The sequence below is a fragment of the Symphodus melops genome, assembly GCF_947650265.1.
Source record: "Symphodus melops genome assembly, chromosome: 1".
NCBI classification, from domain to species: Eukaryota; Metazoa; Chordata; class Actinopteri; order Labriformes; family Labridae; genus Symphodus; species Symphodus melops.
Genome location: NC_136691.1, coordinates 48,416,326 through 48,440,373, shown reverse-complemented (window position 1 = coordinate 48,440,373; position 24,048 = coordinate 48,416,326). Strand labels below are relative to the sequence as shown.

Here is a 24,048-nt window from a genome sequence, read left to right as displayed (position 1 = left end):
ATACAGGATTTTAAAGAGCTGGATCACAGTTCCTTTAGGTGTTGTGCACTTCATTTTCTCATGTATTTATCAAGATGAACTGTCTTAAATATCTTAAATGTTAAGGATTCATTGGTTGTAGATATCAAATAATGTGTCAGTAAAAATATACATATATCACACCTTATGATATATCTACCTTATTAGTGTAACGTAGACCATATAGTCTTTTGTCAATATTAGCATTTAAGAATGTATATTGACCTTTAGTTTGTGGGATTTCAACAAGGTTCTTATTTATATTAACTTTTGTTTTTCTGCCGTTGTGGCTGCGATAATGTTCTCAAAAATATTTCAGTAAACATACCCATGCAGCAGTTTTTGAAGGGCTGTGATTCACTCAGTGACTGTTTTTGAAGTCGTACGGAAAAAATTAACTTATATAACAGCAGGAAAGTCTTAAGACTATGTGCCCCTATTTTTTTTGGAGAATATCTCATGTTATATTAATTTTGAATCCTGCTTTATGAACAGTGCAAATGTGATTTCAACATGAGAATATGTCTGAATTTGTCATGTCTGCTTACAGTTTCCTCTTTCTACTCTTCCTGTAAACATGTATTTCACAGCACACTATATCTTTTTTTACTTTCTGTCTAATGAAAATATTTTTTTTTTTGTCGTTTTTGTCGCTTGTGGCAGATTCTTTTTTTTACTCTGGCCTGATATAACAGATGTTGAACTTCCCTTTGTCTGGTGTCGAACATTTTTTGCAGTCAAAGACCTCTTTCCAGAGTAGTCCAACTTTTCTAAAAGATGTTTCTAAACCTCCCTGTCAGAGAGAAGTTACAGCAGGTTGATGTTCAGCACTGTGCTTGACACAATGCAGAATATCGTCACTGTAACATGATCAGGCCCTGAAATGCAGATATTTGAGGAGATACTGCATTCAGGATCATAAATAGCTGAACACTAAAGTAGTTCTCACGGTGCTTCTGCTTCTCTCACTTGCTCTTTATTTATCCATAGTGAACAAACTATTTTCTGATATTTTGTGAGACACTGAGAGAATCAGAAATTCCAGTCAGTACCGCCCCCCTCGCTCCCTTTCTGTCTCCCTATAATAATTCACTTTACGTCAATACTTCCTCTACGGTTGCTAGGCACTGTGGGGAAAACAGGAGAGATAATGTCGCTGAACTTCCTGATTTCACTGAAGCATGGTTTCACCAATCAAAGCTTTAGAGATGAAAGTCAGGATGATAACATTTTAAGGACTACAAAGCAACATTATGAACATACTCTGCTCTAAAGAGGAATAAAGGAACAAATAATAAAGGTACTGCTACAAAAAATGCTGGTGGTGTCACATTTGTTGTGTTGATTTTGCTTTTAAAGGTAACATGGGAGCTTTAATCAGAGAAATGCTATTAGTTGCAGAAACACATAGGTGTTTCTTTTCCTGGATGAAATTAAGCCATATACTGTACATCCTGTTTACCTTGCCTCAAAACAGAGAACGACTCTGTGTAATGCAATGTGTAATGTAATGTGTAGCCAAAGGAAATCATTACTTAGTCTGCAAGCAGTTGAGTTTATTCTGAGGTTACATTTCCAAATAGTCATCCAAAACGGTTTTTGTTTTTCAGAGCTTCTTTGGAAAACTAAAGAACCTGTAAGTATTGTGCCATTCCAAACAGCGCCTCACTTTTCCTTTGGATGTGTTTGTGATGTGTTCTTACCGCCGTTCTCTCTGCACACACAAACACAGCGGGCCTCCTGCTCCTCCCAGAAGGACAGGTGAGATTTGATCAAAGTGTGAAAAAAGGGTAAACTAGTTTGATCCCTCCAGTCTTCATTACTGCAACACATAACAGGCCATCTACCTTTATTCAATATGAGTGTGTGTTTTTCAGATGACAATGCAGGATGGCCACTGGGTGAGTTTGTAAGTTACAAGTTTCTTTATTTCTATAATGACTTTTTGTAATTCTTGTTTAGTCGATAAAACATTAATTGACATTTCACTTTATGTTTTCTAATGGCAGGATGATGAGGAGGAAGGAGACATGTATGAAGCGCCGCCCTGTGAGCGTACCCCGGTTAAAGTCCCACAGAGACCAGTGGAAGAAGACGTTTATCTAGGTAACAGCTCTGCAGCCGTTTCTGATGATAAGGCTACCAAAAAACAAGGTCACTGTATGGAGGGGAGAGGTTGGGATAATTCTAAGGACCGATGAACGTTAGGGGCCCTAAAATATTGGAACATCATATTATTTACTCTTAGTCACATAGGGGCTGCTAAATCTTGTTTGGGGATTATTGTATACAGCGGGTGTGTATTATAACTAATGTCTTGTGTCCTGCCTGTCTGTATACTGCTACTGGATGCCTTGAATTTCCCTCGGGATCAATAAAGTATCTATCTATCTATCTATCTATCTATCTATCTATCTATCTATCTATCTATCTATCTATCTATCTATCTATCTATCTATCTATCTATCTATCTATCTATCTATCTATCTATCTATCTATCTATCTATCTATCTATCTATCTATCTATCTATCTATCTATCTATCTATCTATCTATCTATCTATTACATTAACACAACTATTTTTCATATGATCTCAGTGCCCTGATGGCACCCCTGCCTATCAATATTGTAAAGCCCTTGTCAGCATAGAAACGTGATGGAATTTAAAAACTAACTCTTACTCTTAAACTCTACAACTTGATGCAACTTTTTGCAGACACGACGCCCAACTCTTCAGTCCCACAGAGGCAGGCTGCTCCTCCACCGAGACCAGGCAAACCTCTGGTAACAACAGCTCAGTGTCCCTTTGGGAGGATCTCTGTTTTCCTCCAACAACATAACCTGTTTAAGGATACATTTCAGTTAAACGATCTTCTGATCATGAAATCTTCTCTGCCATGCAGAAACCTCAACAGCGTATTGAGCAGTTCAACTTTGATTCCAAAATCAAGAAACGTGAGACTTACATTTGTATTGATTTGTATAAAAAAACACCACATTGTTCATGTATTCTATAACCTGGATCTTTTCATATATCTAAATACAAGTTTTCCATCCGATAACTCTCCATCATTCTTTCTCCAAGCACCTGAGATAGACAGAACTGAGAAGCCCGGGAGAAAGAAGATGATGCCTCCTCCACCTGCCCGCCCATCACCTGCTCCTGTCCCTGCATCCAACACTGAGGAAGGTGCAGCACAAAATCAGTTCTACAAAAAACTAATGACTGTATGAAAACTTAACAACTGTTGACAGAGAAGAAGCTAAAAGTCTTCATTTGATAATACGGCACAGCTTGTGTGATTTTATCAATCCCAAAAGATTTTAATTTCAACAACCTTCCCCCTTGTGAACTGTTCAAAAATATGTTTTGTTACCAGCATCCCAGCACTTTGTTTGGACTCAATAGATACAAGTCGAGCTGATTAGTTAGGGGAACTTGAGTGAGATGCAGGTATTTGTTAATAAAGTGATTCCTTGTATAGGGAAAATGATGAGGTAAGTGTGCCACCTAGTGTAGTGTCTCTGTCCTACAAGTTCTTACCACATGAGTTACTCTGTCTCTGGATGCCCATGTCTTTCTCATACTGTGTTATGAATATAAGGCTTTCTTTTAACATTCACCACCAAACACCTTTATGACTCCACAACAACACTGTCTGCATTTCAGATGTGTATCTGGATCCGAATGAAGAACAGGTAAGTTTAACTCATGCTCCCTTGCTGCACTTTGTCACATGCAGGCGATGAATTATTGGTGGAAGAGTTACTGATGCCAGAGGGCTAGCCAATTATGGGTTATTCAAGACAGGTGGCATAGATGAAAAAAAATGATAGGGGCTTAAACACTAAACAGACCATGACTTTTAATTAGAGCTGCCTTCCAATCCAATACAGTCAGCCACAGATGAACTACTTGATGGAGCGTCGAGGCGCAGGCCAAGAGTGTTTGTTTGAAGTGACTGCAAACATTTCTGTCATAGCTCAGTTAAAAGGGTTGTGTTTTCATTCTTTATTTATTTAAACTCCTGGTTTCAATTGGACTCTTTCAAAGCAGTTTAAGCTGGGTCATGCCAGCATTACAAAACAGTTTCAACCATCAAGCATAGACTTTCAGTTGTAACAAAATATGAATAGCTTGAACTATGAGGAGCTACAAAACCATTCTTTCAAACTCTCGTGGTATATCTATAATAGTTGCATTTGCCACAGTTTGATAATATTCATCACTTTGTATTTCAGGAGGACAATGATGACCTGTATTTAGAGCCTACAGCTGGTGGGTTGCATCACACTTTACCAGAAGAACAAACTCTTATAATTAGTTTTTGAACTTAAAGTCAACTTTAAAAGTTTTCTAAAAGGCAGCCATATTACATCTCCAGGGGATTTCCTTTCTTTCAGCTTGCTCTCCTGCCCCTCGTGCACCGATGAGGATACCCCAGCTTCCCAAGACAGCACCTGTTCCCTCTCCTATACCTATGTAAGTGCACCTTAACCTGTGTTTAAGTGCATAGCACACTAGTGTACACTGACCTGAAGTAACCTGTTTTGTAATCTGGCTGTGCCTTTGTACATCTGCATTTCTGCACCCAAATGCAAATATGATGGCGTAGCTGTGACAGTATACAGTAAACCTGCATTCTGTCTGCAGGATGAAGCCTCCAGTACCCAGAGCTCAATCTGTGAGTGAGTCTATTCATCTCTGTGATTATCGTTTTCTGATGCTAAGGTCTGTCCTCTTTTATAAAAGGAAGATTTTGTCTGGATTAGAAATAGACGTATTCATACTTACTTAGTATTTCTATTTCCTTCACAGAAAACGTATCTCACCATGTCCGTATTACAACACAGTAACTTAAACTTCTTTTGTTTCAGAGTTCATTATTGCCTTCCCTTAATGAGGTAAAAACAGGTAACAATCACATTTACTTTTCTCATTACAAGTGGATGAAATCTCACCACAAACCTCATTAAAAGTTGAAACGTTATCCTTGATGATGAAGAGAAAATATCTTGTCTCGGTAGCTTCTTCAGTAGAGGCAAGAAGAGCCACATTTCCCACCAAACTCCCTCCACCTTCTCCCAGTGTTAAGCCCCCTCTCCCTGCAAACCTCAAGGAAGTAAAACCAAGGTAAGAGGATGAGACTACAGAAAGGTTGGTAGAGGTGTGTTAGACTGATGAAATGACTATTAAAAAAGTTTACAGCAGCAAGTATTTAATTTAATTTCCAGGTAGTATTTGCAGTTGACCCTGTCTATACAATGTATATATGCATACGACACATCTACATTAAATGTATAACATCACCTTTGCTGATTTCATTTTAGCCCTCCAGCTCCTCCTATAGCAGACATTAAGCCTGTAGGTAAGATCACGTTTGAAAAAACCCAAAGAAAACTGTGATCATTTGGAGCATAGATGGAGTCTTTGTTGAATTCAAGCCAACAATTGTAGGATGAAGATTTCCCTAACCATCACTCAACACATCACTCGTGTTCTCTTTGTTTTCAGTCTCCTTTGGTGCAGCAAGGGCAGCAAAACAGTCTGGGAATGAGGTACAATATGGTATTGATCTTCACAGAATATTCCCACAAGTTATTGAGGACCTATTAACTGGTATCCAATTATATTGTAATGTTAAAGGCCAAAGAATGGTTTGCTGGAGACTGCAACAGAGAGAAAGCTGGGGAGCTCTTAGAAAGGGTTAACAAGGTAAACCAAACTATATTTATTTCATGCTATTGAACTACTCTGCTTCTGGCAGGTGGTATCTTTAAACCTCAATCAGTGGTTGAGTTTTCCTCTTAACCAAACAAACATGATGGCTTAAGGCACAGGAGTTGCATTTTGGCAGTTTATGTTATCATGTTATCATATTTCCGCTGGCACTCATTCACGGGGAAAAGCCAAATCTGAGTCAGACACCCTTTCCCTTTCCAACACTGTCTCTGAATACTAGTCCTCTTATAGTACCTTAAACCTTACTCAATCTTTCAATTGTACATGTACTTCCCTGCTGCTTCAGACTTTTCCTTCTTTACTGCTTTAAAGGTCCACTCTCTCCCATTTTACACTTTTCCTCTCTTTTTCCTGGATGCAGGACGGTGCCTTTCTCATCCGACACAGCTCAGCCCAAAGCGCCCGGCAGCCATACACCCTGGCTGTCCTATACCAGCAGAAGGTGTATAACATCCCCATCCGCTTCCTGGGGGAGACACGAGGTTTTGCCCTTGGAAAAGAGGGCAAAAAGAACGAAGAGGTGAGGGTGTTTGAGATGTGTTTCTGAGAGAGGAGTAGGCTGTCGAGAGAGGAATAAGAAGAGAGCAAGATCTTGGGAAGAATTGCAGCTTGTTTAGACAGCTTTTCGTTAATCTTTACTTCTCTCGCAGATTTTCGTCACCCTCGATGAGATGATTTCCCACCACAAGAATAACCAGCTGCTCCTGATAGACAGCAAGAGCCAGGCCAAGCACACTACGTACTTAACCCACCCTGCACGGCCATAAATCTACACCACCGCATGCAACACTACCACATGTTTTATCATGTTTTAGAATGAGGTTAGAATCTACAATTTGAAAGTTTCTCACTTGGAAATGCTATTAATCTACTATGTCACCGAAAACAAAATAAAAATAAATAAACTCTACAGCTTGGTTGCTTTTGTCTTTTTTGGAAAATGCAAACTTTTAATTTACTGCAAACTTTAGATAAGATTAATTAAATATGACAAACAGTTGCTTCAAGCTCTAAAGGACAAGATCTGTGGCTCTGGGCTTTGTTGATTTGTATGCCAGGTCATCATTTTAACACAGCACAAGTTACTGCTGTCCAGTCAAAAGGTCTGATTGTAACAGCCAGTATGCTTTTGTTATTGGAGGAGTAAACATCAGTATATTTCACTGACCTGTCAACAGTCACTGTAGGCCTATATATGAATGCTTTTTAAATACTCAACTATTGTCATGAAAGCCGTCCACTGTGCAGCTGAAATGATCTCCCTTTTTGATTCTTTCTTATTTCTGTCATTATTTGCATGCAATTACCGCCATCCACCAGACTCTAATTTTCCTTTCAGACACTAATACAGTTTTGGTGTGTATCTTTTTACATGTTTGCTGTCTTTTATATTAAATAAACTGCTTGTAATTAATGTCTTTTCTGTGTAATTTTGTAGCTATTTTACAATACAGAACCTGATCTCTCTGTTTAAATTTCATCCCATTACCGCAGTGTCCCTTTAATTACTGTTAAAGACCTGAGGTAAGGTCGTGTGTGTGTGTGTGTGTGTGTGTGTGTGTGTGTGTGTGTGTGTGTGTGTGTGTGTGTGTGTGTGTGTTTACATTTAAAGGATGCAGTGACAAAGACCTCTACTTGTGATGGATCCTTGTCAGTGAGGGTCAGTGTGGTTAGTTATGGGTTTGTGGCTTTAAGTAGGACACCAGGAGCTATGTGCGTGTGTGTTTGTGTGTATGGCCTTACTCTGGCCACTGACCAGATGTTGTTGGTTGCACCTGCTTCCTGCCAGAGTGAAACCACCTCCTCTGTGGCCAAACCATTAATCCTGGCCTGTCCGCAAACAACATGGCAAAAACCTTTTGTATTGTTTTTTACCAAGAGTATTAAAATAAGTAGTAAACAGCTCTGAGATTTTGATAATACAGTGAACTTTGTAAGTTTAAAACACAGATTTAATTTAATCTTAAATAAAAGGTAAACGTCAAGTTATGCTCTTAGTTACGCTCTTAGTCATGAAATAACTATATGAGTAAACACCAGACCTTTTTCAGCTGCTTCCACAACACAAAATCAGAATATTAAGAATATTTCAAGGTTTAAAAAAAATAAATCATTTTACGCCTTAGATGTCAGTAAATTTAGCGGAGGCTCGCTCAGCATAGCTGTTGTACTTGCACGATTTTGATGTATAAAGTGCTGAGCACTTTATGCCTTAACTGTCATTGAGACTGTGTGGCATCTTGTTGCTCTGCTGCAGAAAGAGTGCATTGATTAAAAACTGATATTGTTTCAGAATTCAAAACTCAACAATATTCTGAGATCAAACAATGTATCAGCTTGTCATAGTTCACTGATACTTAGGGGATTTTTGCCTCTATAAGGTATAGCAGTAGACAGGAAATGAGAGGAGACATCATAGACGCCATATAACAAAGATCCCATGCAGACATTTGTACTATGTGGCAATCACTTAAATAGATAGTTCATCAAGTCAACCAAGTTAAATATTTCTATAAATAAATGTTACATTTTTAAAGAGAACAATAGCGGGCAAGAAATGACCCTCTGTTGGAAGAGCACTTTAGTCTTTTTTTTTATCTAAACACTTTTTTCTGAATCGTTCTGTCGTTGGCAGACAGGATGTCTGTGGTGCAGCGGCAGCAGCAGTATAGGTATGTCCCCCTGGCACAAAGTTCTCTAGCATGTACTGCAGCATTTTCTCCTTTAAAAGAGAACAATAGCGGGCAAAATATGACCCTCTGCTGGAAGAGCACTTTGTCTTTTTTGTCTGCAGGAAGGGTGGCACCTCGTCTCTATCATTGAAGCTTCAAAGAAGGCACTTTTGCATCTTCTTTTTGTGAACATGGGGTTTTCAGTGCCTGTATTTTGACAGGATCACCTTGTAATTTTTTCGACAATCATACATTTCTATTCTATTGTTATCATTCCATTTGAAACTTTTTCATAGCCTATTTCTGAACAAGTTAAATATCATTGTGTAAATCTGATTTTTTGGAACAGCTCTTGGTTTTCCAACAGTGCCTGTATGAAATACTGACTCCCATTAGTAGGCTAGGCCTACTGTATTGGTTGTCATTGATTTTTAAATTAAGCACTTTAAAGACAAGCCCTACACATATAGGCCGAGGCTACAATGACTTCCAAACAATGACTTCCAAACATGCCAAACACTGATTATTAAAAATTATGTTTCCTTCTCTTTTAAATGTATTACTGCATAAGGCCAGGTGGTTCATCCATATCAGAAATAAACTTTTTGAATTTGGCACAACCTGGTGCAAAGTGAAAAAGATGGTAATCTTGATAAGAGAAAGAGAGTAATGGGCCTTAAATTAGGTCCTGTGAAAACAGAAACGATGAAGCTCTGGTGTTTTCACTGCCAACAGTTGATAATAAACACACTTTTTTAATATGATGAGCATATGTGATTTTCAGAAATCAAGCAAATGTCACGAAACAGGATTTCGAAGTTGGTGGAAAGGAAGGGGGAAGGGGCTGCCGCGGAAGGATACAAACAGCAAATTCGATCGTTTATTGACAGCTCTGATTAAAAAAAGAAACACAGGAAAAACACCTCGCAATTGGTTACCGAAGCACAGTCATCAATTTATATCTCAGTGCAGATATTTAGGAAAGTCCCGTATTCACACACGGCTCAAAAGGGACTGTTAAACGCACCGGCTCAGTAGTAGTTGAAGAGGACTAGTTTTCTTGGCGGATGTGCGGAGCTTTTGATTCAGGACTAGCGTAAGGGGGCTACTGAATGGGAGCAGTCACTGGATTCATGCGATACCAACGCAAGCTACACAGACAGCCTACTACTGCACATCATATCTGACTTTTGGGGACGTTTAGAGCAAAAAAACAGAACAAGATCACCTCTATTTCTCCTGTTGTCCCCTTCCCCTTTCCTTCTTCGCGGATTCTTAAGAGAGAGAGAAATCCTGCAGAAATGGCTCAGATACTACCGATACGATTTCAGGAACATCTGCAGGTAAGGAGACAAATAAAAGAAGCCCTTCAAATAGATTCCACCTTATTTGTTTTTGCGCAGCTCCTCGGCCCTGTGTGTCTGCTCACACATGGCACATGTCGCATTTAAAGGGAATCTGAAATAGGGCTGCAGGGTGGTGCTCAATATAGCCACAGGCCTAGTTTTCTCCAGCCGGGCAGATGATGACTTGTAAAAATTGACCAGTCTGATCGTATAGAGCTAGAGCAGCTCCAATGCGGACCGGTGTTTGTGTATGTGTGTGTGGATACGCTGCAGTTGTCTTCCCTTCAAGTGTAAAGACGCTGCTGTCATGTTCAATCCTCGCTTATTCAAACTGCGGGGTTTGGACACTTTGTGTTGCAGGCGACTGAGCTCAGCTGTTGGTGCCTTGCCTACATTGTAACTGAGACCTGACTGGCACTTGCACTCAGGCTTTTGTGGCTACCATGTTGTTGTCATGTCCTGCAGCAACATATTCCCACTCTGTAACCTTCAACTACTCAACACTATCAGTGTCGCCTACTAATGTCACATTTCTCAGGAAAGCTTGACAAAAATCACCTCAATATGCTCGTGAGAATGTATGATTGTATGGGGTCATTTAAAATGTTGCCTATCGGCCTCATTTTGGAATAAGTGTGTGAAACAGTAGAACCCCTTAACACCCACTAACAATTAAAAAAACAAACGGGAAAATGATTAAGTTGAAAAGAAGCCACCCCCCCCCCCCCCCCACACACACACACATAATATAAGCAAAACATTAGCAAGCCTATTGTAACATCCACAATCCCATGTAGAGTTCAGTCTAATATGAAAGCACCAGCAGGCTGTTTTATTGATTGGATGTGTCCCTGGTCTGCTTGTGTTGTTCCCATGGCAGAGGAGCATCTGTGCAGCTTCAATGGCCGTGTAGCAAAGGCCATGTAGTCTTTGGTTGGCAGTCTCTTGGTGGAAAAAAAACCCAACAACAGCACAAAATACCCTTTAATAGTCTGTGACAAAGAAAACAAACAGCTAGTTATTTGGGCGTCTGTGGAGGAATTATTCCCACTATCGCCCCCTTTTTTTTGCTCCTCTGCTTTGGACTTTGATAATGGTTGTCCCATAGCAGCCCCAGTTCTGGGTGTCTTGTAGCCAAAAGAGAAACTTCTGTGACGCACCCCTCCACCTCCCTTCCTCTGTAGCTTGTTGTTATGGTAACAGCAGGCAGTGAAACGGCCTTTCACTAAAGCACAGAGCCCCCACCCTCTCTTCCTCTGGCCAGTAGCCCCACTTTCTTCAGCCAAAGATCCTTTATTCACCGAAAAAAAAAAAGAACTCTGCTAGCCAAAGGAGCTTGTAGGCCAACAGACTCTTCTCCTCCCGGACAGCACCGGTACACAGTGGCTCAGTGATGGAGGGCAGTGCAGTACCTGGTAACGTCTGGGTTCTAAGTTCTCAGCAGAGTTTATCGTCCTCTTTTACAGCTTCTAAGACAATCTTACCCTTGAGACAGTGATAAGCAGCAAAGCACTTTGCCTTCCACCTCCACCGTGAAATCCCAGCTCTGCCAGCTCATATCCCTCAGTGAATCTAGGTGGCTCCAGCAGAGTGAAAAATGCTTGGAATTTGCAAACCCAGGACTTTGGGCCTCAAGTTGTTTAGCTTTCCCCCCCCCTTCTTGGCCTGGTATTTACAGCTCAGTGTCTACAGTCTGGTCCAGGGGTGAAACTTCGTCCCAGCTTAATGATGAGATAGCGGCCATGTGGTAACATGATGAAATTCAAAGTGCTAATGCTCCAAATATCTCAGTCATTCCACTAAAATAAGAGATTCTGATCATTTTCATTTCATTCCTGACAGTTCGCCTACGTACTGTAGAGCTGACTAACCATACTGGTGCATTTATAAATATAAATGTTTTGCTAAAGCTAATATTTAAGTTAAGCGAATGTTAAAAGATGTATTTTTTTAGATGGTTGTCCTTTATGCCCTTTTTTTTAACGGTTTATTACTTTCAACTCAAGTTAAAAAAAAAATACAGCCTTTAAAGAGTGTGAAATAAAAACACATTTCTGACATTTTTTACATCTAACACTCCGCTAGCAGCACAGTCTTTGCCACTCTTAAACAGTAGGCTACTTGCTCATGGCATCTGTAGCTTATCTGATTTATAATAGCTGTGTGATGAAACAAGTTATGGCTGCTAATATTTAAAAAATACATTATTAAGATTACGTTTTGGGCTTTTAGCTTCTCTTTAATTGGACAACTGACGATGGGAACAGTACACATTTCTTCAGCTTCACACCAGCAGCTGTGGATTGACATCCTACTTTACACTGTTATTAAGGCTCAGTTGTGTCTCTATTCATTATTCATCATCTTTGCCTCCCTTCCTTGTTTACCTTTGGATGATTTATGATACAAGGTCCAGGCTGTGTATATGAATGTCAAAGTGTGCCATTAATTGACCAAATGGATCGGTGTGGAGCTGAATGAAGGATTTCATTTTTGTGTCTCCAAACTGTGTTTTGGTTTATTGTTGGTTGCAGGATGAATGAAGGCAAGGACAGAGACTGGTGTGTTGAATAATGAAAGTGCTAAAGTGAGAGTCATTTGCCTCTTCTGTGGCTCTGCTGCAGGCTGTCATTGCAGCGGCCTACGTATTGTAGCAGCTTGTGTAAGTGCAAAAATGTCCTGCAGCTCAAAGCGTCTGATCATTGTCCTGTCGAGTTGAGTTAGAAGAGTCCAACCTGCAGCTCTGCGGCTGTTTACAGCAATGCTGATGTGCTGCTGTATCTTTGCTGATGAAATGATGCCCAACCAACGGAAGTGATAGACAGATGAGGTAAGCAGGCCCTATTTAAGTCCAGCAAATCGCATCAGTACAGGAAGCAGGATGACAAAACAGTATAACTCGGTGTAACATCTGTGACAGCAGCAGTGGCTGGTAGTGATGAGGATGAGTGTCTGTGTTCAGTCACCAAAACTTAATCATGAATGCACTGAGGAGCAGTCATTCACACATACAATACCCACATTGTGTTCCTCTGAAATGTTCAATGACTCACAAACTAAAAAAACGTTACAATTGCTGCAATAACTGACAGAGCATAACGGGGCCTTCACTTTAGAGTTTTTCCTTTTACAATATTTTAAATTATCAGATTAGGCCAAATTAAAATCTTTTAAACAATTTCTTTTTTTTGACCAGCATTTGTAAATCTTTTTTTTTTTTTTTTTTTTTTTTTTAAAGATTTGTTTTGGGCCTTTTTGCCTTTAATGATAGAGGGAGGACAGTGGATAGAGTCGGAAATCAGGGAGAGAGAGTGGGGAGAGACATGCGGGAAATGGGCCACAGGCCAGACGCGAACCCGGGCCGCCCGCGCGTGAGGACTGAGCCTCAATACATGGGGTCTCGCGCACTGCCGCTGCGCCACCGGCGACCCCAGCATTTGTAAATCTTTTTATGAAAAATAAAGCAACACTTTTTTTATTTTATTTTTTTACACATATGTTTCAGCTTCACAGGAGACGTTTTCACATATGCATTCCTGAAAATGTCTAGAAAATGTTTAGGGAGGCTGCCCCTGAAATCTTTTTTTTTTTTTTTTGTGTTCGCTTGATTTTTTTTAAACAAGTTGCAGAAAAAAGATAGCCGACCCGTGAATCAGCGAACAGTTTTCACTCTCAACTGAAGGGAAAATGGTAAATAAAACAAGAGCTGAGAAACCACACATCTCTGTCGAGCTGAGGGAATCTACAGTGAAAATATAGCTCAGACTTAATAACCTGAGCTCCTGCACATCTTCTTACCTATGAGCCAGATACATAACCAATATCTCCCCCTTCTTTTCAGACTCGGAATCGGTTTTATTGGCCAAGACTGTGTACACATTCATTCATCAAATTATACTCAATATTTTTTTTCTTTCAGTATACCTAAACCTAAATAGACATCACAAATAAGCAGATCAAATGAGGGTGAACATGTACATGATGACACGCGTTTATAAAAGATAGATAGATAGATAGATAGATAGATAGATACTTTATTGATCCCGAGGGAAATTCAGGGCATCCAGTAGCAGTGTACAGACAGGCAGGACACAAGACACAAGACATTGGTTACAGTACAAAACATCGGTTACAATGCAATACACACCCGCTGTCCCCCCTCCCCTCTCTATACAATAATCCCCCAAACAAGTATGTGAAAGAGATTGATTATAGTTCACGTAAGTTAAATACATATTGAAGCGTGATTGACTGTAGACATACAGATATTTCTATCTACAAGTCAAACTTTAAACTTTTTAAAAGTTTTAAATATCGTTAGTGTAAGCCAATGTTTGGATGATTACTTTTATTTTGAAAGAGTGAAGGCGTGTTGTGTTTTGCTGCATGTTTCTGGTTTATTTTGGTTTTTGTGAATCTCCGAACTATCCTTAAACCCTCAGCGCCTGAGCCGACGTGTCATGCCTCAGCAGTGCACTCACCCAGCCTATGACTCGCCAAATACTGTCAGTGCTGTATCATCCTACTGCCTGTGTTATTGTCATATTAATCCAGGTTCTGTGACTGTTCATCAGAGGAGTTAGGGAAGAGGACTTCTAGGCGTCTGTTTGGGTCTGAACATGTGTTACTAGAGGTTGTAGCTGAAGTGTGACATTTAGTCTGGAATGTTCCACTAAGAAGGAGTCTGCGTGGGGGGGCTTCTTCCGGTTAGTCAGTTGCCCCACCCTGAACTGTAAATTACCACAAGCCTGTGTTCCTGGAACTGCTCTGCAGCTCCTCTTCTTCCTCTCTCATAAAAGGTGCATTTATCAGACTGGCCTCTTCTTCACTCTGGTTGTCTCCTCTTACACCCTCCCTTTGCTGGAAGGAGGATGCTGGTCTATGTTTTGGGCTCCTCCTTTCACTCCTTCCTTATCTCCCCCCTCTCTATCTTTATTGTGGTTTGCCTCCCCTCTCCCCCCACTGACAGTTTTGGCAGTCTTGAGAAGATGCAGCATATGGCTTCAATGCTTTCCCAGGTCCTTCCAGCCTTTTAAAGATGCCTCCAGCTTTTTACGCCTTATTACTACATAGAAACCAGTTTTACATGGTTATAATCATTTGAAGTTAAGCCTCTGATTTTGGCACGTATGCTTATACATATACATTTTGCAAAATTATACATAGAATATTGATTTAATCTTCAAATTATTTCGGGATCAATGATTTGCTCAAAAGAAAAAAGTCATTTCTAACTGGTTGATTGATTCCTAGGTTGTCCACTATGTTTGTTGTTATTTCAACTGGGGGGGGAAAAAAGCAGTTCTACACGTTTCAGGAATTGAAAAGCTCCCGTGAAGAACGAAAGGTTTGTGTTGATTTTGGCGCCCCCTGTGGACAAATAGCTAACTCTATTATCTCATTGCTGAGATTGTCTTGTACATGTTTAAGGGCTGTTTCCTGAATGTGACATCGTACTGTACTTTTGAAAATGAAGGCTGTTTAACCAATCGCCTTGTCTGACATTATCCCAAAAATAAAATGAAATAGATCCTTATAGAAACCAGTCTAATGGGCTGATTGTCTTTGTAGGTCATAAAGAAGCATGACACAAGTATTTATTTGAGTCTGTTTCATAACAAGCAGAAAACGAATCACAGAAGATTAAAGACGAGAATGTGTGGTATCCTTGTGTGCTTCTTTTGTATACAGTACTTATTGCTGAGCTGTTTTCTCATTTATTTTGAACGAATACCACGAACACACTTCCAGTGAAAAAGGTCAGCTTTTAAAGGCTCCTCATCCTAAGGTTGAACTGAGGGCAGAGTTTGTGGACCATAAAATCAAAACAAAGAAGGGGTAAAAAGCTTCATAAATCTTTCGAGGAACTACAGAGGGTGGTCATCTCTAAAATGTTCTCTTCACATGAAATCTGTTCATTGAAGGCGCATGCAGCTTTAAACGATCATCCAGCCCTCACCTAGTGTGATGAAAATTGAGGCATGCAATTTCTGCAAAATAATCAATTAAAATACTTCACTTGCAAGAAAACAGCTTCTCTCATTGGCCGTCCCCCCCCGTCCCCCCCTGACTGATGTGACATCCTTCCTGTTTTGTAGACGACATGATTTAAAAGGCTCAGCGGTGGGGATTTGTTGTCCTGCTTTTCCAGCCAGCAGAGAGATAGTGCAGTCCTTGTGATGAGCGTAAGGATTCCTTTCCGCTTGCCTCAGACTGCATAATGCACTCAGTTCAGTCATCAGAGGGAAAGTGTGTGTTCTGGTCCGTCTGCTCACTTCACAGTCAGTTTGACAATGTGCACAATAATTCCTCTGTTCAGCCGCCGTTGACCTTGCTTTCGTGTTTCGTGTTTGTTAGTTCTGCTTAGATTTCGACATTGCAGCAGTTGACATCAGCGTGATCTCTCTGTTGTTGTTTTTGTTTCGTCTTGGGACTCCTTCTCATCAGAAAAATAAACATGTTGAATAATGAATGAAAATGACTGAGGATTCTTTACTAAAGATTTCACATTCATTCGGAGTTGTGGTTGATCTCTGCTGGAACTTGTATTTTGCGTTGACTTGTTAATGTCGAAAGGAAAAAAACTGTTCTAGTTATTTGTTTTGCTTTTAAGGTCTGTTCTTTGGTGGTAATGCAACATTTTCACAGCAGGCTGCTTAATTCAACGAGCAGTGTGTCATGGTTTAATCACAGACTTTTCATTATCATGGAGATGTTAATTGTTCTATGAATGGCAGTCACAGTAAACAGATGTCACGAATAAAACTGTAAAATGGAGGGTGTAAATAAAGCTGTGCAGACTTGTTCACCGGCGTCATGTACCAGCAGACCTCCTGTATGGAAACCAGTCTTTAAGAACATCCCTGGAAAATGTTAGTAGACCTACTGCCACTTTAATCCAAACACCTTTTTGCTCCACTTCTTTCTGCTTTCTTCCTGGGCAAGACGAATGTCAGCTGTTGGCATGAACTGTATATTTACGTGTATATGTTTTTTTTTTTTTTTTTGTAATGTTAATGGAGGTGTGACTCCTTCATCTGAGTTTGACTCGTAAGAAAGTCTTAAACCAGTACGTTTCCGTGTTTGTGTTTGACTCAGCATGATTTCGGTTCAACCCTCTCTTAAACTGTAAGTCAAATATGAGGTGCTTCAAGTTTCCAAGGTTTAGTTGCCTGTTCTCTTGGTGAACTATAAGTTTGAAGGTTAAAACTGAAACATGAGTCATGAACAACTTTACTGTAGAGTCTTCCTACCAGCACCGCGAGCCTCATCAGTTATCTGTTTATGTACAGAACATTTCAGTCTAAAAAATGATGCGTACAAATAACAAGATGTTGTTTGATGAGGTGAGTTTTGCTTATGGACCGGATGCTAGGCAACCAGGAGACAGTCCAGGAGGTTACTCCTCTGTTGGCACATATTCACCCCGCTAAAAAGGTTCAATCTTTTCTTTTTTTCAATATTTGAGGAATAGAAAGAACTAGAACAACATGTGTATGAGTGAGCTTTAGAAGTGCTGGTAGGTGGATTTTATGATTCTTCAAACTTACTTTTGGTCTTTTTGCAAAGCTAACAAGCTGCTAACTGTTGCTTAGGGTTTATGAAGCAGACCTGAAGGTGTTATCAGTCATCTATATCAAAATAAAAACGATGTAAATACCAAAGTGGTGGAAAGATTAAAGCTATTTTAAACTGCTAGAGCCTGTAGAAACACAGTGTAATTATTTGTTGTACTGCTTTTAAGGGCTAAAATCTCTTTTTTATTTCCAGTTGCAGAACATGGGGGTCAATCCGGCCAACATTGGCTTCAGCTATCTCACCATGGAGTCGGACAAGTTCATCTGCATCAGAGAGAAAGTGGGCGAGCAGAACCAGGTGGTGATTGTGGACATGTCGGACCCCACCAACCCGATCAGGAGGCCGATCTCAGCCGACAGCGCCATCATGAACCCCGCCAGCAAGGTCATCGCCCTGAAAGGTAAGAGTACGAATAGTTAGACGTACATCAACAAATCCAGGCAGCCGCACCAAAACATTATCTGTTCGATGAGAAATACTGTGAGAAAAAAGCAGTTTGATGCTGTTATTGGTGGCTTCATACCAACCGTGAGGTCATTACTGTTGGTTTAATTCCCAGAAAAGGACTCTGCATGGCACAAACTGTTTGTTTGTCTTTAGTTGGAACAGATTTAGCCATCTTTAAATTTGCTGTGGGAATGCCACGGTCTTGCAATGACTAATGTGTGTGTCAGTGCTATAAATATGCAGAGTGCACTCACTTCTATTGCCTAGTTGTACTTAATTGGTTGTGCAGATTGATTTTATGCTGCTGATTCTAGCTCTTTGAGCACAAACACAAGCACTGTTTAGGATGATTTGCTTATAATGCTTATCTCTCTCCCTCCTCCATCCTCCCCTCTGAGGATTGTATGCCCCTGTTTGCCCCCTCTCTGTGGTCTAACTATTTGTCTTCTCATTCTCACCTGATTGACACTTTGCTTTTTCTCCCTTTTGCTTTCTGCCTTTTTTCAGACGGTGAGTTGCTTTCGGTCCGTCGACCCGTCTGACGATCTTTTTGTGATGACACAGTAGCCATGTCTGTCTCATAAAAGCTTCCCACATTCCCACGTCAAGCAGGCGGAGCTATTTGATCCAAAGACAGATCGATCCAAAGACAGACACCTGACACTCTATATCCGTACACTCCTACTCTTCGATCCTGCTGGCACATATCCTACTTTTATGAGAACTATACATGTGTTAGCACGACCTGCTGTATGCTGGTAGAGTGTGCGTATGTTTGGTATGCATCATCAGATATTTGACTTTAAAGAGAGAAGGGGCCCCGCTCTGTGTGAGCGTGTGCCAACAGACATATCAGCACTCAGGTCTTTCCTTATCACACATATGAATGTTCACAACAGCTTCAGTATTTCCCTAATGATGCATTTTTCACCTGTATCTTTTTTTTTTTTTTCATTTTTACCCATATTCATTCATTCCAAACATTGAAACCCCTCAAATAACTTCATATGAAAACAAAACCACGAGCAAGGACAGCTTACTTTCTGTAAAGATTCTGTCTATAACCAGTTTGAAGATGACAGAGCATGAAGTTAAAAAAGTGCAATCTTTAACTTTTCGAATGAAGACGAGGCTGAAGCCTTTTAGAGAAACAGCAGTGAATACGAAAACTAGCAAAGCAACAAAAATGGTAAACAAGTTTTGTTGTCTTGTTTAAACCTGCTGAAGGTCGATAGATTGACCCCTCTTTGTCGTGACATGAGGAAGTTTTGTATCAGCTCTTTGGTTTTGATATTGAACATAAATATTCCTCTAAGTTTGTGTTTGTTTTCCCTCTGGTGAAAATACCGTTGGATGCTGTTTGGTAACAGATGATTTTTTTCCCCTCTCCCCTCTCTGTATGACAGGAGAGTTTAGATGATGTCAGGTCCTTGAATTAGTGTGTTAGATGATGTCAGGTCCTTGAATTAGTGTGTTAGATGATGTCAGGTCCTTGAATTAGTGTGTTAGATGATGTCAGGTCCTTGAATTAGTGTGTTAGATGATGTCAGGTCCTTGAATTAGTGTGTTAGATGATGTCAGGTCCTTGAATTAGTGTGTTCATGAAGCAGGCTTACACATTAAGTTGAATCAACTAATTCATCAACTATTTCATGTAAACAAACACTGACTCTCACTCAGCTTGCCTACATTTGACCCGTTGGATAGTGTTCAGGCGAACTGATGCCAACTTATTAATCAGGAGGAACGTGTTGCAAAACACAGACATTGTGTTAAACATGAAGACCATGTTTTAGATATGAAACTGAGTCAAAGCTAATATCACACTTCATATCGTCATGGCAACTTTCAACCTAAACCACCCCACGTTGCATATTTATCTCTACTTATGCTGATCTATCATGAAGTGTATCTGTAGGAAAAAGGGTTTTCATTGGTCAAAGGTAGGACTGAAACGTTATTTGACAGCACAGGAGTGCTGCTAACTCACTTAGCCATCCCCACCTTCTGAAAGCTTCTGTCTGCCCTCTGTAGTCAGAGTTCAGCTGCACTCAGGAAGCGTCTGCAGGTAACTGTGTACAGACCGAGCCTTTCTCTGTCCTCTGCTGATATGCAGCTTTTTGTTTGTGCAGGTTGGTAGATATATGTGTCTGAGATTTTAATTCCCTCCGCACTGGAGGGGATTTGTAATTTTTTATTGTACTATTATATTTTCTTATTTAAACACCATCATCACTTTTAAAGACACATTAACTTTATTACAGTAATCCACAGAACATGCTGTCAACGGTTTGGTCCTCTTGGTAAATATTAAAAAGAAAAATATTCCTGTTGAGTTTCAGACTAGTACCCAAAGTATTTCCACTCATACCTGGACTATCAGTGTCGCTGTTGCTACTTTCCATGTACTGTACTTTTTTAAAAGCTGTGAGCTGCAGAGAGATGGTCCCATCCACAGAGTGTTCAGCGTATTGTAGTGGCTGAAGGAATGTTTCATAGACAGACATCATTATCCTCTACAAATAAAAGCAATAAAATAGTGAATGCACCGATAACAGATCGAATCAGGAAAGTAATAATAGACTGAAAGTCTGTTTTACTCTGTGCGTTTGGTAAATGTTTTCACCCTCACTTTGTGCAGCTGTGTGCTGTCCTCATTCCTCTCTGTGTGTGTGTGTGTGTGTGTGTGTGTGTGTGTGTGTGTGTGTGTGTGTGTGTGTGTGTGTGTGTGTGTGTGTGTGTGTGTGTGTGTGTGTGTGTGTGTGTGTGTGTGTGTGTGTGTGTGTGTGTGTGTGTGTGTGTGTGTGTGTGTGTGTGTGTGTGTGTGTGTGTGTGTGTGTGTGTGTGTGTGTGTGTGTGTGATCAGAGCAAACCAGCCTTTATCTCAAACATCCATGAATTCCTTTACATGCCACTCTACATGTTTATGTGTTTGTTTTTGTTGCAAGTCATTATTTTTACCTACATTATGTGTTATACATTAAAGTATGTTTTTTTTAATGTCCAGAACAAATAATGAGCTGCTGCTAAATACTGACTTTACTTCTATAGATGTGGCCATAAAGGCGGTAATGAAATGAATATCTTGTAAACATAGTGTTAATAAGGTTGAGTGATGCTGTTCTGATTTGGACGAGATGTTAAATCACTGAGCTGTAATTTAAAAGTGTAGCTTTCTCTAAACTCTGGGCTCAGTCCCCACTTACTGTCCTCTCTCCTTGTCTCCTTCCCTCAGCGGCCAAGACGCTGCAGATCTTCAACATTGAGATGAAGAGTAAGATGAAGGCTCACACCATGACAGAGGAGATCATGTTCTGGAAGTGGATATCGGTAAACACTGTTGCCTTGGTGACGGACACAGCTGTCTATCACTGGAGCATGGAGGGGGACTCCCAACCGACCAAAGTATTCGATCGGCACGCCAGTCTGGCCGGATGTCAGATTATCAACTACAGAACGGATGAACAACAGAAGTGGCTGCTGCTGATAGGGATTTCTGCACAGGTATGAAAACACGCTCGTGTGTTCACCTGTGGAGCGATACATATGTTTGAAAGTCAGCTTTGTGGGGCAAACAGTCACCACTAAGTCTATTTTGTTTCTTGTTCATCTCCCTCTGCTCAGTCTGAGCCTACAGAGTGTGAAAGCGCAGAAATGACAGCCTTGCATTTCGTTCTGTCGCTTCTAAATTTTAGCTCCAACATTAACTGTCTGACAATTTCAACAACCACATAACGCGTGTATCGATGGACAGCAGGGTATCCTGTGCACATCCTGTATGTTCTCAGGTGTGCACGGTTGCATAATGCAGATAATAACATTCAGGACTAACTGTTCAACTTGTAGCATGAAGAGCAAAGACCAAATTGTTACTTAGTTAATGATAATTGTAGATGATTTTACAAGTTGATTGATGTAAGAGATTAAAGTGGTAGATGTGCAGCCTTCGTTTTCTTTGTGAGGAACACGTGAAAAGAACCCAGAGTCGAGGTTAGACTAGCTTCTTGTCAAACTTTTGTCACAAAGTAAATCAGCTTTTTCCTGACAGCTTAGTTTTCTTAAGCTCAGAAATACAAATGATTACTTTTCTAAACACGACCTGATTATATAACAAATCTGCATATCCACAAACTTCACACTGTTTTTATTCTGCTATGTACCGGCTATGTTGAAACCAAATGAACATTTTTAACATGCCTGTTTGAAACCCAGAACAGAGAGCTATCTATGTTATTTGATCTCTCAGCCTTTGATGAATACTTTCACTAAAACACACAATTTTCTTTCGTCTGTGTTTTCATTTCTTTGTCCTGCAGCAAAATCGGGTGGTCGGTGCGATGCAGCTGTACTCTGTTGACAGGAAAGTGTCCCAGCCCATCGAGGGCCACGCTGCCGCCTTCGGGGAGTTCAAAGTGGAGGGAAATGCCAAAGCCTCCACTCTCTTCTGCTTTGCTGTGCGCTCACAGGCAGGAGGAAAGGTGAGGGAGCGTATTAAAGCATTTCACTCGTGATGCTATCACAGTGTAATTAGTCTCGCCTATGAACGCAGAGCTCTGAATTGTTCTAAACGTTTGTGAAGCAGCTTTTCATGCTTCACGCGGTTGATCACCAAAAATGATGACTTAAAGAAAGTCAAAGTTCATCAAAGAGCTGCAGTGAATTCATGTCTCACGTTTGTTTGTTTGGTTCTCTGCTCATCGTGGTGACGTGGGCTTTCTTCTCCCAGTTGCACATTATTGAAGTTGGCCAGCCAGCTACAGGAAACCAGCCGTTTGCAAAGAAAGCAGTGGATGTGTTCTTCCCCCCTGAGGCGCAGACAGACTTTCCTGTAGCTATGCAGGTAAGGAAGGAGCCCTGTTACTCATTTATGAGTTTTGGTTCAAAACAACAAGTGACTATTGAGAGTAAATGTTCCTTTTCTGATCTTCTCCTCAGATTGGTAATAAGCACGGTGTAATCTACCTGATCACAAAGTACGGTTACATTCACCTGTATGACCTGGAGTCTGGAGTGTGCATCTACATGAACAGAATCAGTGCAGAGACCATCTTTGTGACGGCACCTCATGAAGCCACATCAGGAATCATCGGGGTCAACAAGAAGGGACAGGTAAGAAGCTCGCGTTGCGTTTTGGCTCCATCAATAGCAGGTTTGAACGGCTGCTTTACATCACTCATGTTTATCTGCTCCTTCTTTTTAGGTCTTGTCAGTGTGTGTTGAAGAAGAAAACATTGTCAATTATGCCACCAACGTCCTGCAGAACCCTGATCTAGCCTTGAGGATGGCTGTGAGGTCAAACCTGGCCGGGGCTGAGGAGATTTTTGCCAGAAAGTTCAACACGCTGTTTTCCCAGGGAAGTTATTCAGAAGCTGCAAAGGTCGCTGCATCAGCACCAAAGGTATATCTTATTTTCTACTACAGTGTGGTTCTGTTTGCACATCCTCGTCTGCAACAGATCAATTGACAAGGACTCAAAAATAATTCTTGAAAAGAAACATTTTGAGTTTTCTTCTGCTGCTGGTTTAAGAAATGTGCTAGTTTTAGCAACTCTCGTTACATTCTGCTCCACCTTTTCTCCCCTCAGGGTATTCTGAGGACGGCAGACACCATCCGTAAGTTTCAGAGTGTCCCGGCTCAGCCAGGTCAGGCCTCTCCTCTATTGCAGTACTTTGGTATTCTACTGGACCAGGGCCAGCTCAACAAGTTTGAGTCTCTGGAGCTGTGCAGGCCGGTCCTGCAGCAAGGACGAAAGCAGCTACTGGAGAAGTGGCTGAAGGAGGACAAGGTAGGACCAAAAGATTTATACATGTTTGCTGTTTTAAGTCGAAGCTAATGTGTTGCCATAAACAGGAACCTCAAAATGCTACTTTCAAGCTGAAGTGATTTAAGAAAACTTCTTTTGCTGAAGTTCAGAACCTGTAAATTCTGTTACCTGTTGGTCTTATGTACACTTTGATTATAAACTGTTGGCTGTGATTGTTTGTATTTGGTGTAGTTGGAGTGCTCAGAGGAGCTGGGAGACCTTGTGAAGTCCTCGGACCCGACCCTCGCTCTCAGTGTGTACCTCAGAGCAAACGTGCCCAACAAGGTGATCCAGTGCTTCGCTGAGACCGGACAGTTCCAGAAGATAGTGCTGTATGCTAAAAAGGTAATCAACTCATCTTTTCCATTTCCTTATTGGGGTGGTAGTAGCTCGAACCACGGGGACTTAGGTTGAGACCTGGAGGGTTGAGAATAAATCTCA

General features: G+C 40.7%; 2 protein-coding genes across 3 annotated transcripts in view; both read left to right on the top strand.

The window, feature by feature from the left end:
* Positions 1-1,901: 1,901 nt before the first annotated feature.
* Positions 1,902-6,971, top strand: LOC306820111 (uncharacterized protein; the record flags this gene model as incomplete). Its single annotated transcript, XM_079337806.1, has 16 exons — positions 1,902-1,919; positions 2,028-2,124; positions 2,735-2,802; positions 2,922-2,973; positions 3,104-3,208; positions 3,689-3,717; positions 4,261-4,297; positions 4,423-4,501; positions 4,673-4,703; positions 4,897-4,933; positions 5,047-5,152; positions 5,350-5,387; positions 5,534-5,577; positions 5,666-5,734; positions 6,123-6,281; positions 6,412-6,971. 16 exons carry the CDS (start codon positions 1,902-1,904, stop codon positions 6,526-6,528), a joined length of 1,086 nt encoding a protein of 361 aa, XP_079193932.1. The 3' UTR covers positions 6,529-6,971.
* Positions 6,972-9,504: 2,533 nt separating this feature from the next.
* Positions 9,505-24,048, top strand: part of cltcl1 (clathrin, heavy chain-like 1) — a 28,857-nt gene continuing 14,313 nt past the window's right edge. Inside the window, exons 1-9 of one of the 2 annotated variants that reach the window (XM_079364386.1) lie at positions 9,505-9,776; positions 17,550-17,757; positions 21,040-21,308; positions 22,121-22,282; positions 22,531-22,644; positions 22,740-22,913; positions 23,005-23,202; positions 23,389-23,589; positions 23,800-23,952. In XM_079364386.1, the coding sequence (XP_079220512.1) occupies positions 9,735-9,776; positions 17,550-17,757; positions 21,040-21,308; positions 22,121-22,282; positions 22,531-22,644; positions 22,740-22,913; positions 23,005-23,202; positions 23,389-23,589; positions 23,800-23,952 (1,521 nt within the window). In that variant the 5' untranslated portion in view covers positions 9,505-9,734. The remainder of the gene's footprint in view (positions 9,777-17,549; positions 17,758-21,039; positions 21,309-22,120; positions 22,283-22,530; positions 22,645-22,739; positions 22,914-23,004; positions 23,203-23,388; positions 23,590-23,799; positions 23,953-24,048) is intronic. The other variant, XM_079364387.1, reaches the window with a different exon arrangement.